Raw genomic sequence first — 19,524 nt, 5'->3', positions numbered from 1 at the left:
CCTCTTGTTTTTTCTTCCCAGGCTAAAAGCTTTCAGTTGTGCATGGTCTCAGGGGGAGATGCAACTGTCAGTCTTTTCCACATGCAGAGGGCTCAAGTAAAAGTTTATTTTCTCAGGTTATAGGGGTCATTGTGACCTGTCACTGAAGCTATATTAAAAAAAATAGTGTTTTGAAACATGATCCCCTGCTGAAAGCAAATAGAGAAGAGAAGGTACCTTGCTTGATTTGAAGTGCACACACTGTATGAATTATTTTTTCATCCTGTTCAAACTGGACAGTGTCCTAGGAAAGTATTGTTCCCTCTGAGTGCTGGCCAGTTTGAGAAGGGTGCTGAAATGAGATTTGTGAAGCTAGGCTTTGCTCAAAATCCTTAACATTGTTGATCAGCGTGGGTGCTTTTGACTGTCTGTTCATCTGCATAGATGAAATGTCATCTTAGCTTTTGATGTCTTTATATTGAACTCCGGGATAACCACTGCTTATCTGCCTAGAAACCATCTGACAGGCCTGCTGATCTGCCCATCTTCAAAATTAAGAGATAGATATGGCTGTTAAATGCTGAAGGGAAGCCATTCTTAGAAAGCATCTGAAACTGTCCTGGACCCCTCAGCCTCCAAACCTGCTGCTGGTGCTTGCACTATTTATTGATCAGCTGCCTGTCAGGGGTGATAGTGCATTAGTGTCTGGTGTCCACTAGCTGTACATTCTGACAATAACCAGTGTTGTATTTACAAAGCAGGGACAGAGAACCTGACATATCCATGGCTGTATGCAAAACTGAGTTCTTTAAAGCTCTAATGTGTCTGGTTGGGGAACATTCTCTCTGTGACAGCCTTGTTCAGCCAAGGTCTGCGTTGGCATCCCACTGCAAGGCTGAAGGCAGGGCCTAACTGGTACAGGCTGGAGCTGTGTAGAGTACTGCTTGGTCTGACAAAGCCTACTAGGATCTTTACTTGCCGTAGTTTCTCTCTGCCGATAATAAGTCAGACAGGGTTTGTCTTGCAGAGCTAAGAAGTATTTGGTCTGCAGGCTGCATGGTGGTCAACTCTGTCATATATGCACTTCTACCCGTTGCATCAGATGCAGTTATGTGAAGTTGAGAAGACGGCCAGTCATCTCTTCCTCTCTCCAGGCTGTTTGAATAAGCATTGTGAAGTCATGCAGGCTGGCTTGACTCTGCATGACCTCTACAACTGTTTTATGAGAACTGCTGTGTAACTAATGCAGACTCAAGGAAAAGTTCAGTGCAGGACTTAATGAGACAGAGTTGCTGTGGGCAGATGGACAGAATGGCATACAGACCCTGTTAAACGTTGTCTGGTTGTAGGATGGGGTGAGGCCTAGCATTTCACATCTTTGAGAGACGCATTACTCTGCATGTTTTGATACTGTGGTACAATTCTGTACATATTCATCGCAGGAGAAAGGCTGGTAACAGGCACTTGGTCACATTCATGTGGTGCCACTCCATGAAAATAGGATGGTCTGTTCTGATCTACATTTCCATTCTCAAATATGGGTGGCTTTTACCTTTCATCCAAAAAGTCCCTGCCTCACCAAATTAATATGGACTAATTTATAGGGTGCTTTGTTTACTCCTAATGCTTAGTATCATGTCATCCTTATCACCATGATGCATGCTCAACTGCAGAAACTTTGTTTTGCCTAGATTCTATTTATCTCCAACTTGACTTGTCAAGATCCTTCTGCACTCACAGAAAGGGCACTCTTCCTTAGCTGCTGGGCAGTGGGTTATTTTCAGGTAAAGTCAATACCCAGCATTGCAGGGATGCATGGTGTGATGAGGTCTGATATTCATTATGTTGGGATACTTACACTTGGTAGATAGCTGTCTTGGCTGATGGGCTTCGAACTAGCCAGTTTTTCCCAGTCTGTTGCTGGTGGTGCATTTGTTGTGATGATTGGTGTGGGTTTGTCTTCTCCAAGTTTTTTGTCCTAGCAGAAAATTCTCATTAAAATGGTAGATATTAAAGGATGACAGAGAGATGAAGGGATACTTGCACAATGAGGATGCTGCAGAGAAAAAAGAATTAAAATTCCCTTTGAAATAAGAATGGCAGAGCCTGTAATTATATGTAGACCCATCTTTTCTTCAGCACTGGAGCCTCACTGCATGCCCTCCCTGTGAATTATAAGTCTATGTTTTGGATTGTTAGCTAAACTCTTGCCAAATCCTTGGTATTTTTGTTAAAATGAAATGTACTGAGTATGGTGCAGTGGGGTTGTATCTTGAGTCTGCTGGTACGTGGAACCTTCCTGAGCCTGTGTCTCTTGACACACCAGTCCCTGGCTGGCATTTGATGGGAAATGGACAGGTGACAGTGTTGGATCACACATTGCTCCTGTACACTGATACAAGCAGTTTCTGTTCTTAACACATAAATGAAAGTAGAGTAAAAGTGCTTTTGCCCACATGGCACCAGTACAGTTTTTCCTAAGGAAACGCATCTATCAAAGTGCAGCAGTTTCAGTGGAGCTTTGACACAAACTTCTGAGACTTTGGCTCGTTTTCTGAAAACAGCAGCAGGAATGCAGTATTTCAGTTTCCCAGTTTTCAGCCCACATGAAAAATGGGAGCTCTTTCCAGAGAAATGGGGCTGGTGGTTCCTATGTCTCGTTCTGAAGCATTGTGGTTGGCCTGGTTCCTTGCCAGCAGGGACCTCAGCCTGGTAGCTCTAGTTGTGATGATGACAGCCAACCTAAGGGTTTTGCTTAGCCAAATCCTGCAGTGATACTGCTGGGTTTTTTAGCTGAGGTGCCGAATCTGCACTGGTTCTGGAGGTGTAAAATTTTCAGAAGCTGTGAAGATACAGAAGATACATTTCTATACAGCTTGGGTTTTTTTTTAAATTAGAAGACAAAAAAAAGATTAGATTATCTACTGGATACTTAGTTTTTAAAAAACAAACTGTAATTTTAGTCAGCAGACAGCACGAGTGCTCAGCATGCTTATAAAATTTGCATTCTTTATTTTTGGAAAACATATCTCACCCTAAGAAAGTTGTGCTGTGTGTTAAGAACTCTTTGTTTTTTCTGATGCATCCCTAAAATGGGGGAAAACCTAAGAATAGAAAAACAAAAGTAACTAAGAAGCAAAAAGAAAGATTATACCTGCAGGGCTTAGAAATAATATGTTAATATAACATTATGTTTCTAATGCAGATACACAAAACCCTCATCTTTCTGGAAGGGAAAAGCTTCTAAAATGAAAATGTCATCCTTGTATATATTCATTGTAATGTAGCCCAGGGGTTACACAGATATATGTTTTGTAAATGCTTACAGTACATGAGATTTGTAACGTTGCAGTACTATGGGTTCTGAAATAGAATTATTTCAGACAGTGATACTTTTAGTTATACAGCTTTTTTTTGATGTGCTGTGGTGTCATCTGTAACAGCAGCCTAAAGATTACCTCCCTGAATACTTCAGTTCACTGGGGTTCTGTCCTGTCACCTCCCTGTCCCATATTAGGCCTGTGGTGCAGAAGTACAGGAACATTTTTATTACCACCCCTGGCCAGGTTGAAACTCCAACAGTGATCCAGCACAGGCTCCCGAATGGTGGTGGTGAGGGATGTGAGTGCTGTAGCTAGAGGATGACCTGTCAGGACACAGGAACATGTTCTGGCTCTCACTGTCCTGGTAGGAACACTGCTGCTTCCTCTCCACTTCTTTATACAAGCTCTGACTATGATTGTTCTCCTAGTCATGTTTGGAAATCTTTCTGGAATAAAGGAATGTACTTAAAAGGGGGCAGTGAACAATTAAATCTGCACAGTCCCCTACTGGGTTTCTTCCATAATTCTCAAGAACTCGTTATCTGTATCTTGATGTTAATACCTACTCAGGCAGCAATTTCTGCTACTGACGTACCAATAGGTAGTGGCAGGTCCGTAAGGAGATGAGATGAGATGAGATGAGATGAGATGAACAAAATGCCAGGGCGAGAGAGGAGAACAAGTCATGCCTTCAATTCTGCAAGTCTTCATTCCAGGAAAGCCCTCAGGAAAGCTTACCAACAGGGCTGTGACCTTTCCGGAGATATATCTTACTTTTGCTGAAATTGAAGACTGAACTTGATAAAGATAAGAGGAGGAGACCTCATCACCTGTCTGATCTGTAGGGCAGGGGATTAAGAGTGGAGCTGGCTAATGGCCATGCCTCTTTTTTCCAGACATTTTAAGACCTTGGCTGCAGTAGTTGTCTTTTGGCTTCTGTGTAGATCAGTTATTTGTCACTTTCCACAGTCTGTAGAAATGTATCTACACTTTCCCCTCCACTCACACAGACCATGCATCTTTGGTGGACTCTTGTGCCTTTCCAAGTTTAAGATTCCTCTAAGGTTATTCTGTATCTGTCACTATAAAATTGACATGGTAGTGATGCGCCATGCAACTTGTAACTAATAAATCCGTCAGTCCAGCTCAAACCCTGTGTAGCCTGGCCATTATTCTTTGAGTTTTTAAGTGAAATCTTCTGCAATGAACTGGTGTCCATTTTGTAGTATGCAAGAGAAAGCAAGTATTTGTTTCACTGGTTTGTGTCTGAGGATATTGAGTTGGAGTGAATGAAATTGTAGGTGGAAATTTGCTTGATTTTGAAGAATATCTGCAAGGAAATCTGCTCTGCTTTTGGACACATCCATCACCGATTCACAGGATACCAAGGTTTATCGCTTCAGGACCCTCTTCACAAAGAAATGCTCTCCTAAATACACATAGAGTATACTGGCTGCATCCAGCTGCTTTTACTAGGTGAGTTGCAGAATCATCTTAGTTGTGGACTGAGGAAAGTTTGTTATTTTTAGTAAAGCTGAAGGCAGCACAGGTTGCTTTTTTTGAGAAGAGCACTGGTTCTCTGAAGATGAATAAGACCTTATTTCCCATACAGAAAGGAAAAGAGAGAATATTGTTTGTTATGTCTTAAAAAGTTATTCCAGCTTTACTGGTGAGCTGTCTAGTGGAGATGCAGCCTCTGCCTGTGAACAAGTTATTTTGCTAATAATATTTCAGTTCTTCCTGAGCTTAGTAAGTTCTGCTGCATAGCTGCAGCTTTATTGCTGCTGTTGACAAATTGTCTGTCTGGAGTTAGTGGAGAAAACTTGTCAACAACGTCATTGTATAGGTCAGGCTATCAAATAACTATCCACCAAGTGACTCCTATAACCCAGCACTGTTCCTGCCAGAGCACGTTGTTTGGACTCTGTGTGTGGTGCCGAAGCAGGTAGCACAAACGTACCTTATCAGTGATCTGCAGTCTCTTTCTCCACAGGCTTCCCAAAGCATGCTTCCAAAATAGGCGGTGTTAGAGCTTTTCTGCTGAGCTTCTGTTTCTTTCAGCATCCAGGACCATCGGACATGAGTCGTTCCTCTTCAGGAATGGTATGGTGTCTTGCTTCATGCTTGTCTGATGCAGGTTTTTCTCAATTTCTTTTCAGTGTCCTTCCTGAACCGACTTCCATTCATATGAGCATCTGATCTTTTGGGCTCTGCAGCATTTAGTCTGTAGACAGTCTCTTTTCCTAAGCCAAGCAGAGCAGCAATATTCTAATTATCATTTCTCTTTTTCATGTTTTACTGATTGCATGGGAATGTAGATTAGTGATTTAGTACATCCATATTCAAGCAAACTGCTTCCCTTGTTTCTGTCTTGTTTCATGGTTTTGTTTGTATGTGGCCCCAGGTGAAAACCAATCTTGGTTCTTGCATCAATGTTAGGGATGCTTACACTGATCTAATTATTGTTTCCTCCTCCTCCCCATTGAATTTCCGTGAATATCCCCAAGAAGTTCCATCTGAGTATGAGGAAAAACTTGTATACTGTGGGGGTAGCTGAGCACTGTAACAGGCTGCCCAGAGAAGTTGTGGCATCTCCTTCTCTGGAGATGTTCAGAACCCACCTGGATGTGATCCTGCGCAACCTGCCCTAAGTAAACCTGCTTTGGCAGTGGGGTTGAAGCAGATGATCTCTGGAGATCCCTTCCAGCACCAAGCATTCTGTGATTCTGTGATATATATATATATCACTGAGAGGAGCCAGCGTCCAGTAAACCCAGTCTGATCCTGAAGGTATTCTCTATATTGAGAGATTGTCAAACAAAGAAAATACACGAGAGCCATATTGGTGATTCTTGTTTGCTCAGAAAATGTTTGAATTCTGTATAAGTAGAGCAATTCCATAAGACAAATGTTAATGTTTGTGGCCATGGTTAGAAATCTCTGATTAAAAAGATTTTTACCTGTAGTGTTTAACACAGTACAAGGAAGTACTTACTACTTTAATACTCGTGGGGCTTGTCCGCATTTGGTAGTGACTCGATTGTGGGACCTAATTTCTAATCTGAAACTTGTTTTGTGGGCAGTTATTGCAAGTACTTTGAGCTGTAGTAAAAGACAAATTTCAAAATTTCCCAAGTCTGCAAAACATAAATATCCGAGGAGCTGCTTGAGCATACTAACCTGAGAAATGGGAGAGGAAGGGAAAGAGATGTGAGTTGCATGGGGTTTATGTTGTTAATTGAAAAGTAGAAACAAATAAGAATGTTCCTAGACAGAGATGACATTGCAAAGCTTTTGTCTGGCATGATCTTGTGACTGATGCTTCTACAAACAATATGCTTCTTTGTATGAAAGCATGACTTTTTTCCCAACAACATGCATGTGATGCAAATGAAAAATACACTGTCTGTGATGGCCAGAGCAGACTCTCCTGCTGAACACCACATACAGATCCTGCAGGCACTACTTTATCAGGTAATGCATGGAAAGGGACGATCACGCTGAAGGAACAAAACTGGTGAAGGTTTCACCTTCCCAAACTTGTGTCGTTTGGAATAGGGGTCTGAGGTGTGCAGAGAAACGTGCAGTGCTCCCGTGTCCATACAGGGGCTGGCTCTGATGAAATAGCCTCCCCTCTGCAGCAGTGCTTCCTGTGGTGCTTCTGTGGGACAGCTTTGTTCCAGAGGCAAAATAGATTAGCATAAGTACAGCCTGCGTCATCTAAATGCTCTCGTGTCTTTTTAATTGTGACATTGAGCCCTAATGGTGGCAAATGTGGATTTATTTTGAAAGCACAAGGCAATGCATGATACCTGAACCTTGTTTCTCATAGCATCCTACTGTGGAATACGTGTGAAGCAAGAGAAAACCAAGCACAACATACCTTGAGACAAGCTGGAGGGATATGTGGACAGTTTGGGAACGGGAGTGTGTAAGAGGGCTTTCACAGGATCAATGTGATATGGAAACAGCAGGAAAAGCAGTTTTTTGTTTTTTTTTTTTAAGCTTAGGATTCTTAAACTTCAAAGAATCTTACAGCAAAATTGTGTCGCAGTCCAGGGAAAACACTTAACCATTCTTCTCTCTCCCCCTATCAATCTCTTTTAGGCCTGTGGGTCTGTCTGGTTCTCTAATCTTAATTTCCCTTAAATTCCCTTTAAGTGAATAGGGAGTTCTGAGAATAGTTACAGGAACAGCATGTTCACAGGCTCAGAAGATGGAGGTCACCCAGCCCGCTGGAGCGTGTAAAAGCTGCACTTCACGTCGGGTTGTTGGCAGTTGATAAGCCAAGGAGAAACTGCTGGCTAGTGATTCCATTTCTGATAATGTGTGTGTCTAGAGTTGGATCAGATTCCAGTTTTGATCACTGTGCTATGATTAAGGGGAAATAGGTATGGTAAAGAAGTTACAACGAGTCCAGCTTTTCTTGAAAACATGTTGTGACACATCTGTACTGAGATTTAACTGGCAGGAATTGCCACTTCAGGATGCTAATGGAAAACCTGAAGATACAATCTAGAGTTCTGCAAAACACTAGCAATTCCTCTGCTGCTCTGATGGAGTAAAAAGTCATACTGCTTGTCTTCATCATTTCTAGCAGAGCCAACCCCTTCAGTGGATGTACCTCAGAAAGAATATCACAAAAGCAGTTCCGTGAAAAGAATTTCTTGTACTTCTCGCAAAAATTAGGGCAAAGTGATTGTGAAAATAACTGAGATGATCCATGCTGTGCATGTAAGAATTATTATAAAGAGATTATCTGGTTATGGGAGAATGCTTTATTTGGATTATGTAGCTACATAGAATTTATAATGCTTTCTGCAGAAAAAAGTTCCCTCATGCTGCAGTGGGAAACGTCGATATAAGCTTTTATTAACTCTAAGTTTCTATATTTGCAACACTGAATTCTCAAAGAGTAATCCCTGAATTTTGGGGGAAAATTTCTTCAGGTAGAGATGAACCCAGAAAAAAACAGTTTAACCTCCCATGAGGTTATCTGGTAGCACACATTAGAGGTGCTTCTGTATTGACTTTTAGAGGTGTGAAGATTGCACTGCTTGCTGCTTGGTTTGTGACTATAGGCTGTGCTTGATCTGACAGATGGATTAATTAGGTGCACACTTCAGCTCTTTTCAGTGACTGGGACCCTGGTTGTTCAGTCTGCATATGAGATGGAGCATGTTACGTGTCTGTGTTGCCAAGACACCATCCATCTCTTCGGCTCTGATCTGGAAACTAGCATTCCATGATATAGACTCTAGTAGTGCCAAAGCTTTCCTTTGAATCAATATTTGGTACTATGTGCCTGTATTGCAGGGCTGGTTTTTGGGGGGCTGGTAGCTAATATCCTAGCACCTGGCTGGAGAGGCACAAAATGCTTTTTCTGGCTTAGGAGGTGTGTGTTTGATGCTGGCTTGCTTCATTTCCTCGTCTTTTATAATTCTGTTACGAGCAAGACATTTTACTCATTCTTGTAAGGCCATGGCAATTTGACAGTGGCTGTGACACTGAATGACCGTGGATAATTCTGTAAAAAAGCTGTGAGGTTATTCTGTCGTTGCAGATGTACTTGATTGCACAAAGTTCTGACAGCTCATGAAAATCTTAATTGCTTTGAGGATCAAACACTTTCTTTCTGTTTTCTGATTTGTATTTTTTGAAAGATTCATCAGAATCGTAGGAACGTGTCATGAGGATTTTTTCGTAGATGTGTAGGAAGTCAAAACCAGGTCCTCATGTGTTTTTGTTGACTCCTTCTTTCTAGGCCAGCTGATTTTGGGATTTTGAAAGATTTTTCAAATGGCCACTGAAGTCTGACTTGCAATTAATTAATAACTGAAGAAAGCTACATACTTTTACCATAGGTATCCTCCACTGGTATCTCGGTTGGTAGATATTGGGAAGTACCTGCCGGGAGACTTTGCATAAATTCAGAACTCATTAACATCACAGGGAATTGCCAGCAGTCAAGTGCAACAGTGATAACGTTCTCATGCTGACACACAGAGGGCCAGGAGGCATGGATGAAGCAAGTCTATTAAATACCTCTCCAAGCTTGGTGTTCTGAAGTGTATTAGACCCTTGCTGAGTTTTTATCCCCTTGTTATTGCAAACTTGTTCTTTGGGTTTAGTGGGGCTGAAGAACTTTCTCTTAATAGTCTGAAGCTGTACTTCAGGCTGTGGTCTTCACTGATAAACATGACAAATACTGTAATTTTTCAAGATTAGAGTCAGTTCATCCTTTTTATTATGCAAAGGTAGAAGTGCTCTTCCTTGGGCATTACTAGGGCGTGGCATTTAATTCTGCTGATTGCCAATGATGATAAAAAAAGGTTCATCTTCACTTATAAATTTAATGAGGATCCCTTTCAAATTATTATTTTGGTAATTTCAGTAGTCCTCATTTGACCTTTTCTTTTGGAGTAACTACCACAATGTGTCTGTATAGCTTTCAGATGGACCTATGCCTGTTCTTCAAAGACGGGGCTGCTTCCCTGGTGCTACCCATCCTGTGCTACAGTGAATATTGAATGCCCTTATGGATCCATCACTGCCACCAGAATCCTCTCAAACTTCAAAATATTGTTACGCATGTGGAAATACCATCCTTTCCTCCAGCAGTCTACCATTAGTCAGTGGCCATTTTATATTGCTGGGTCAGATTTTTCAAAAGCTAGCTCGGATGGTGAGCACATATAGCACTCTAAACCAGAGCTGCCTGGTTAGTTTTCAGTAGGGTGCTGCAAATCTGTGCTCCAGTCAAGTCCTTTGTACATTTGTCCCTGTCACTTGAGTGATGGTGGGATGTCCAGTCCCCTTCTCAAGAGGCACCTATCAGGTATGGCCTAGGCAGGGTAAAAACTTATATGGTTAGGATTCAGATTAACCCTCTCCTAAATGGTGTCAACAGTTCAAGTTATAGACTTCTTAAAAGCTAGAAGGATCAGATGGATGCCTTCTGAAGTTATTTTAAAATTCTGTCTTGCAGAAACTTTTTTTTTTAAACTGTAAATATAAAAAATTTAAAAAGAGGAGTTGTTGCATCTCTCACATGAGGAAAGAGCATTTGGATTATTCAGCCTGGAAAAAGGAAGGCTTCATGCTGACCTAATTGCAACCGCCCAGTACCTAAAGGAGCTTGCAAGACAGAGACTATTTACAAGAGCATATAATGATAGGGCAAGGGTTAATGGCTGTAATCTAAAAGAAAGTAGGTTTAGATTAGGTATTAGTAAGAAATTCGTGACTGTGAGGGTGGTAAGGCAGTGGAACAGGTTGCCCAGAGAAGCTGTGGCTGCCCCATCCCTGGAAGTGTTCAAGACCAGATTGGACAGGGCTCTAAACAACCTGGTCTAGTGGAAGGTGTCCCTGCCCATGACAGGGGAGATTGGAGCTAGATGATCTTTAAGGTACATTCCACTCCAGAAGAGAAAGGGCTAATAAACCACTGAGGTCTATTTAAAAATTGTTCTACTGCTTGCTGGAGTGCAATAAGTGGCTCTTTAAATCTGACCCTCTTTCAGTTTGGCAGATCACCTGGAAAACCATTGACCATGTCCAGTGAATATTTCAGCCTAATTAATGTTTCCTAACTTGAGTTGCTACTCTGAGACTCAACTGGATTTGTATCAGGAAGAGCAAAAACTTTATTTGGGGCAGAGAGATGTGCTGAGTAATGCATGCACATCAAAAAGCTCTAAATTGAGAGCAGATGTGTCTTCTGGGGTGGAAGGGTTGATCACTGAGATCTCAGTACTACTGATGGAGGGGAAGAGAGAGAATAACATCTTAAGGAGTCTTAAGGAACCGTTGCCCCATGATGTGCTTCCAAGTCATGGAATTGCATTGGTATTGGTATTGCTCTGCCATTTCTGCTCAAACCTGGCTGAAATGAAGCATGATTTTCAGTTGCACAAAACTAATGAACTCATGATAAACCTGCATGTCCCCCAGTATATAGAAGTCTATATCAGTCTTCTTATATACCTTAAAATACACAAACCACTTTCTGAAAATGAACAAGTTTGTTGCTTTGAGATCTGAGTGGGGAGTGCTGGTTAAATGTAAAATCTCTGTATACACCACCTTCTCTTACTGAAATACAACAAAGAAAATGACACCTGAGGCCTGTTCCCCAGGAACTCTGCAAATACAATGGGTCAAAATCTGATTTTGTTTTGAAATTGAGTGCTGTGCTTCTTATCAGAGTTTTATGATAGTGTAAATGCTACTGTGCAATTAAAATTAATCTGTATCAATATTAGTCTTACTGTCTTACCTTGTCATAGTTCTAGCTTCAAGATAATTGCATGTCATTAGTAAGTGGAGTCCATATGTAAATAAAACAAGGTATGGTTGGATGCTGGAAACTGCAACACTTCAAAGAGTTCTAATCAAATTTGGTGAACTGTGCAGGGAAAGTTACTGTGGGTGTGCAAGGTAACACACTGTGCCAGTCTCTTGGGTAACAGCCATTGCAGGGGACTTCTGCTGGCTGTGCAGAGCTGTGTTTGTGAACTCTCACGGTTGGTTTGCTCTTCTCTTGCAATCCATGACATGTCAGCGCTTTTACCAACTCCCTTAGCCTTGGTATTGTTTCATGTTATTTTAAAGAACTCTTGCTGTTATCATCTTTTTTTTTTTTTTTTTTAATGGAGGTCTCTCCTCTCTGGTGTTGATAAGAGTTCTACCACCAGCTATCATGATTTGATGTTGAATGGAAGTTTTTCTTTCAACTTTTCTCTCTGGTCTCCTTTCTCCCATGCCTCTGAAGTAAAAAAATAAAAAATGAAAAAAGGAGAAACCTTTGCCTTTTTGTTTTGTTCCAAACCTCAGTTGATAGGTTGATGAGAAGACCAACATCTTTCCCTGAAATGTGCCTTATTATCAGATTGGTGTGAAGGAATGATTCAGATTCATACAGCTACCACTGCAGAAAAAATTACTTGTACATGTTGCTTTGAGTTATTGAAGTGCAGTAACTTCTGGTAGGAAGGATGTGATCGGTCCTACTGGGGATGCTGAGCATCCCTCCAGTTTTTACTCAGGTACTAGTGCTGGCTTTGGTACTGCAACAACCTTTGGTTGCCTACTGGCTGTTTCCCTTCCAGCACTATTTGGCATGGGTGAAATATTGGAGCTATAAGTGCTCATGCAAGCATGTGAAAGAAATGATTGCATGACATTGCTCTAGTGAAACAAAAGGGGTTTCATAGTGCATTGGCTATCAGTAATAGTGCACACTTTTCAGTTTAAGGAAAACCATGTGCAATGGCCAGTTTTTAATGTCCTCAGCATGTGTTAAGGCTCTTTTTACACATGTGTGTAAACTTAGCTGCCTTGCACGTGATGCAGAGTCGCTGTGTGCTTCTGTCACTTGTTCCGCAGCAAGTTGTATGGTCACAGTCTTGAATGTTACAGCCAGAGATGAGTTTGTGATTATCCATACCAGGAAACATCACAGGACAAGACACTAACCAGCCCCAGTGTCAGGCTGTGAATCACGCTATATATTGAGGGACTCTTGTGCTAAAGCTTTTGAAAACAAACCCAGGACACTGGGTTAAAAGTTGCTGGTAAAGCAGCTAGTGAGGATTCCTTCTGATCTCCAGGGGACCTGCCCTTAGAAGTCCATATCTCCTCGTAACTTGGAGAAGGATTCCTACAGATGTAGCAATGTTTGTGCTGCTGAGTCAGGACTTTTCTCCCTACAACTCAACCACAGGGTAGCATTTACTGTGCTGGATGCCTCTGGAATACAGAGGCCGGGTAGTAGCAAGAAGAACAGACAGTATTATTTAAAGTGCTTTCTCAAAAATATTTTCCCCAGCTTTTACAGATTGTGCTTACTGTGACACATCCTAATTTTAATGCAAACAGCTCCCTTCTGGATGCCTAATGTTATCTAGAAAATAGGCAAGAGATACAGCAGCTTTCAGGGCTTGGTATTTAGATTGGAGAAATTAAGCTGCATTACAAGGTTCAGTGAACAGGAACATGGACTGCCTTGTGGTGGCTTTGTTGCAGGCTTGCCATCTGGCTAATTATCCAGCGGATGGTGGGAGGCCTGTGTGACAGTTCCTTTGCTACCTGCAGGGCTCTGACAGGTTTGGGTACGCTGGAGTACTTCAAGGCTTGCAAGGTAAAGCCTTCCTGTAAACTGTTGGTTTGCTGTTTTGGCATAGCAGGTACACACTTAGCAGTCCAGAGAAATCAAAAGGTTGTGGACCACTCCAAAAGCACATGTGGGACATGAGGTGTAGGCAGTGTGTGTCTGATCTGTGGCCACCAGCTAGAACTACCACACCTGCTTTTGTCGTCTGCTTTTGCCTGTGTAGCCATTTGTGGATGGTAAATTTTTTCCACCTATCTGGCCTTGCCTTAAGAAATGTTTCTTTGGGGACATTCATTAAAGAGTTGGACTCGTTGAACCTGTGGGTTCAACTCGTTGACCCTGTGGGTCCCTTCCAACTCAGGATATTCTGTGATTTTATGATTCCCTGTTTAAGGTAAAAATTGTACTGAAGCTCCATCTACTATTACCTACTGAAGGGCCATTATAGAAACAAAGCAAAATCTTTCTTCTCTCCTCCAAATTGTTGGAATCTACCCTATCTGTGAACCTGTCTCTACCAAAGAGCTATCGAAAAAGGGATTAACCTGGACAACTGGTGCTGAAAGGTTTCAGTTCTGTCCCAAAATGTGTAGGAAGTGGGTAAGAGTCACAGAACCTCCCAATGAGTCAAAATCCTTAAAATTTTCTGGTCAGTGCAGGAGGCTTTTTGCCCAGACTTCCAGGAAAGAGGCTTATGGTCCACTTTGGGTGATGTACCTCATTATTGTGAAAACTGTCATCCTGTTGATCTGCTGTAGCTCTTGTTGGTGGCACACTGGGCTTCTATAGGGCCTGATGTGTTACAGAAGAGCTCTAAATAAGAAACCTCTGCTGTACAGAGGAAGAGGTGGCAGATAGTAGAAACCATAAATTTAAAGTCTTTTATATAAAATAAATGGTTGTTTGTTGTAAGTTTTAAACCTTCTATATGCAGTGTTGATTAAGAACAGGATAATTTAAGTATTCTCAGGTCTGGGTGTTAGAAAAATAGCTCTTGAATCTGATAGTTGTACTTAAATATCAGCTCTATGTCAAGAATAATGTCTGATTGGATGTGCACTCAGTTAATATTGATTAAAATTGCAGTCTCAGTTAAGGAGAGTCTGGTGATAGTGCCCTTGTGTTGCTATGGGCAACCAACATGTTGTAAACTTACTGAATATTAGATTTATATTTAATGTTTCCATTGTCTTTCTGGTACAAACAAGGTTTCTTCCCATAAATGAAGAGATCTCTGACAGCCCTTTGAGGACACTGAAGCAATGCTAACAAGATCAGGGATTTAGATGTCTGTTCTCCATTGATTGTTTTTTTAAATGTCTTTCCACTGTGGAACAGGTTTTCTATTTAAGTCTGTCTTTCCCTTGCTTCCTAGGTGGTTGGGGTGAACACATTGGAACCACACAATGCCCACCTTCTGTATCTAAGGTTAAAAAATGGATTTGGGGTTCACATTTCAGCGGTGCCTTCTGGAGGGTGTCCCTCTGGAGGTATTGGCTGTTTCCTAAGAAACCAAGGCCGATGAGGGTGAAAGGAGATTAAATTAATAAACTGTACACATGAACTTTCCATTGGAGCTCAGCAGTTCATGGCTCTCCTGGAAACAGTGGGAATTATCCATTGAAAACAACCCAAAGAAAAATTAGTCCGTTAGACAATTAAATGGTGTAGGGAACCTTACAGCTCCTGAGAGCTGAACACTCGTGTTCCAGCAGTGATCTCTAATGTGATCTTGCAGCATTGATGTTTGTCTTTCTACCCTCTGTTTTTTCTTGCTGAAGTCAGGTGGTAGTCAGCAGCCATAGTAGGCTAGAAGGAGCCTTTTGCAAGAGTGATGACCACATCCTCTGTTCTCCCTCATATCTCTCCTATTCTCTCCTCTTGTTCCTGCAGATGGGATGCTACAAGCTAACTTGTTACAGGACCTACAATTCTGAAATTGTTTTCAATTTTATATAGGCAAGAAGTATACAAAGTCACAAATGTGACTTTACCAGAGATATAAAGTATTTCTATAACAACTTTTCTCTTATAACGTAATGATTTGTCTGTGTCCTTTAGCTGACTGGCATGGGATGTAACTATCTCTTTCATTGTGAGCTATGTATCATTTTATTCTGATTGGTTTCTTAAGTCTCTTTCATGGAAGGAACTTCCTGCCCAGTATGGGATATGATGTGGTATAGGCAGCTGTTGGTTTCATGCTGGTGGTGACTGTTACAACCACGTGGGAAAAATGAATGTGTGTGTGGTTCTGTTCTCCTTTTCCAGGAACATCTGAGGCTGCATCTGTGCTGTAGCCACATCAACACTCCAGCATAGGGTAGAGACACCTAAATTATGTTAAGTTAATCATCTCTGTCCAGACATACCAGCATGGAGCCTTCTGCAAGGTCTGTCCCAGAAGGCAGGTAATTTAGCCTTTAGTAAGCTTTGTGCTTTTTTTGATGAAAATAAACCTCAGGTCACTTGTTTAAAGCTAAGTGGAGTAGGCTTTCAGCTACACTGCACTAACTCAGATAGCAGCAAGTCCCTCAGAGCACTGAAATTTTTTTAGCCACTTCAAAAAGATTTGCCTGTAAGCTTTGCAAGAGTGCTTGCTGGTCATGCAGGGGTTGTATTGCTTCTTGATTATGTGTCTTCACTTACTAACAAATTCAAACTGCTTCCAGCAAGGCTACTTGTGTAGAGGTAGTCGGGGGAGATTATTTTATGTTCACTTATTTGGCTTTAGTTTTATGTGTCCTCAAGGGTGTTTTGTGTAGGTAGCTACAGGAGTGGCAGCATGGAAACCTGAGTGCAAGTGGCTTTGCTTAAGAAATAGGGAAGAACGTGATTTCTCTTAATAGTCACTCACTGAACTAAACTGTAATTTCCAAGCAAATTCTAAGTGCTACAGAATATTGCACAGGGTTGTGCATCTTTCTCATTTGTTCAAGGCAGTGATTACTGGGGTCAGCTTTTGCAGATTAACAGGATTGCCAGCTATGCTGTCATGTTCCTCCAAAACCCTGTTTGGGAGGTGTTTTCGGTGAAGGATTTTTTGCACCCTGCTGCTGTTGAGAAAGTGTTACAGAACAGGGCAAGCTGTGGGGATTGGCCTTCGGAATCTGTTCTGATTTTGCTTGAAATAATTTTATTCACTAAACATTTTTCAAATAGTTTTGGTGATATCTTCAGGTGGCTGCTATGCTGCCGTGGTGCACTAGGCTCTGGAGACAACTGGAAACAAGGGAAAGCCATCAGATAAGAGTTTTAAATTACCTTTATGCCTTAGGTGTGCCTATAAAATAAGTAAGTGAATGAGTAGGCAAACAGACTTAGGTGAAGGTGTCTCCAGATGTTTGTGGAGGGCCATGTTCAAAGGAGCAACTATGCAGGACTTTTTTTCTAAGTGTTTGATTCAGGGCAGTAACATCAAATATAGTACATACATGAGCTAAAGTAGAAGCTTCTGCTAGACCATTGGGGGGTCCGTGTGTTGAGTGGAAAAATATTATGTAAAAAGTTGGTACAAATTGATTGTAGTGTGGATGTGCCTTAGTTCTGCGTTCGAGCTGCAATGCAGGGTTTTGTTTCTCAGGGCAAGGAGCCCCAAAGGACTGAACGTGCACTGTCACTTCCTGGCCAGTCTGTGAGGCGCTCTACTCCATGACACAGACATCCATATGACAGTGCTCAGCAGAGATTTGAGGCTTTCCTCCCCTGGGACTGGGTTTGGTTGAGACTTTTTCTTGATTAATGTGTCATTATCTTGCATGATGGTTCTGCAAATCAGCTAGTTTGCTTTCAAAGGTCTCACTGCAGATGCTTGTCTTAAGCTGTCTTCTTGCTGCCAGCCCGTCTGCTGCTGTTCCCCCATGTTACTTCCGGTTGCCACAGGATCAGATCCTGCTTTAAATACTGGTCTGCAGCCAGGTGTACTTGTGTGCAATTGCAGGTTTGTGTCCTTTGTGTGAGAGCTACCAAGCTTTTGTTGTGTCTGCAAGAGACTGGAGGTGAAGCATCTAAGGAAAGATTCTTTGCAGTTTCCCAGCAGATGTGTTTTAAGGGTTTTTTTTGTGTGTGCATGTGTGTGTATGTGTGACAGGCTGTAGCTGTTGGTGCGAGGTGACAGCAGGTACCAGACACAGGTCATGGGACTACCGAGATGTGACGCAGGCTGTCACATCTATGACCAGCTGTAGCAGAGCAGAGGGAAAGAGCCCCTGTAGAACTTCAAACCAGCAACCCATCCATCAGACACACACTGAAGAGGGAGCCACAGGCTTATTGGGTGTTCACTGGGATGGGATTTCTGCCATGAAAGCAGCAATTAGGCTGTAATTAGGCAGCAGTAGTGCTGATGAAGAAATGCCAGAGGCCAGTGACCTCTAACAAGGCTTTTGATAGGAAGTCACAGCCCTTAAAAGTGAAATCTTTTCCAAGGTCAGAATTTCCAAAACTGTAGTGTACACAAGCCTGCTGCTATAATCCAGTGGAATGGAGTGAGCTTTTTTTTGGGAATATTAAATATAACACTTTGGAATATGCATTGGTAGTGCACTTTTAGCTGTGACTGATGGCTGCAGTTGTCCTCTCTGCATAAGCTTCTTTTTCTTAACAATTCAGCATTGATTTACCTCCTTTTGCAGAATTTTTAGGGGGAGAGGCCTCTGCCTTTGCTAGACCCCTCTTATTTTCCTGCCCCTGTAAACTGGGTTGCACAGCCAAGGCCAATCCTCTCATGGTATAGGTATAGAAATCAGCATGTCAGAAACCAAAAGTGATTGCAGCATAAAAAATACTTTCAAGTTTAAGCAACTTGTAGCTTTTTGGGGCACCTTATTTTAAATGACACTTGGAGAAGTCCTTTTCAGTACATTTATGGAGAGATGAGTTGCTCAGTTAATCACTTAAAGCATTAAAGACTCTGGTTTTCAGACATGTGCTTATTTTGCAGTGCACTTCTCATCACCTGATTGTCTGCAGAACAGAATTCAAAAGCAGAGAGTGTTGTTTTTCCTACAGATACTCGAGACTGCACATTCTTTTTACCACTTCTGTGAATAAGGAGTACTGCTTCTGCTTCTGGAAGAGAGCAGCATCTGGTTAGCTATATATATATATAAGTGTCCTGTACCAGTCTGAACAAGACACACTTCTACTCCCTGGAGACAAATAGTGAGGCTTCAGAGGTGTCTAGTTAGTTGTCAGCCTGTTCTCTGACACTTTTCAACCTTTCTTTTTCTTTTAAGCAACATTTCTAGAGTTCCTGTGTGAAAGAGACAGTTAAGCAGAGAAGCACTTTGATATCAAAGTTTAAAGAAAGTTTCTGGGAATACTTCTGTAAAATTAGAGAATGTAGTGGTTACTACACGCACTTTTCAAGAAGGAAGAGATAGAGGGAGATGCTTGGGGTTGTAGTGGGAGGGAAATTGCAGAAACAGTGCTTTGCTGGAGAACTTTGGATTGTGATACTGTTGCTCATTTCTGCAGTCTTAGCCCAGTGATATCTGTCTGGTGACAGGTAATCATATGGAACTTGCCAGGTAATTCAATGGCAAACATAATTGAATTTGATTTTAAAGGTGTAATCAGCTATTTTAAAGATTCAAGACATGTATTTATTTCAGAATCAGCTTGTGTGAAAGAAACTTCCTCCTACATAAATAAATCATTCAGAAGAACGTGGAATATCAGCACTTCATGGTCCAACTGGCAAACTGGACACATCACTGAACACCCGGTACCTAGACTGATGTGCAAAGCCTCAGCTTCTTTGGTAATCATCTCTTCAGGGGCATGACAAAGATTTTCAGGTTATTAATAATAATTTCATAGTTGAGAAATCAATTGAGAGTTAGAAAAAGGGAAGAAAGCTTTTTTGTTTTCAACAACCTGTGAAAGAGGTCTGAGGCAGAGACCAGTTTGTTCTGAAATCTCGTTGTTATGGGGTCAGAAATTTGATCAGTTTTGCTTTAGAAAGCATTCATAATTTAGATGTGCAGTGCTTTTAAGACTTCTCATTGCTTTTTAAAAGCTGGACTTGTGCAATTGATCCCCAGTTTCTACTCTGTAGTTTCAGAAGCAGAGTAGGAATTTGGGAGGAGGGATATCAGATTCATT

At 41.6% G+C, this 19,524-nt stretch overlaps 1 protein-coding gene across 4 annotated transcripts in view; it reads left to right on the top strand.

Annotated features, from left to right (window-relative positions):
* Positions 1-19,524, top strand: part of FAM219A (family with sequence similarity 219 member A) — a 95,653-nt gene that overhangs the window by 3,425 nt on the left and 72,704 nt on the right. The window contains exon 1 of one of the 4 annotated variants that reach the window (XM_027670468.1): positions 5,316-5,405. The exons of the other annotated variants lie outside the window; for them this stretch is intronic. Within the exon in view, the coding sequence (XP_027526269.1) occupies positions 5,382-5,405 (24 nt within the window). The 5' untranslated portion in view covers positions 5,316-5,381. Of the gene's footprint in view, positions 1-5,315; positions 5,406-19,524 lie in introns of those variants that run through there. 4 annotated transcript variants of the gene reach the window in all.

Source organism: Neopelma chrysocephalum, unplaced genomic scaffold (assembly GCF_003984885.1).
Source record: "Neopelma chrysocephalum unplaced genomic scaffold, ASM398488v2 Primary Assembly neopelma1_96845, whole genome shotgun sequence".
NCBI classification, from domain to species: Eukaryota; Metazoa; Chordata; class Aves; order Passeriformes; family Pipridae; genus Neopelma; species Neopelma chrysocephalum.
Note: the sequence above shows the minus strand (reverse complement) of the source record. Positions and strands in the feature narration are given on the sequence as shown.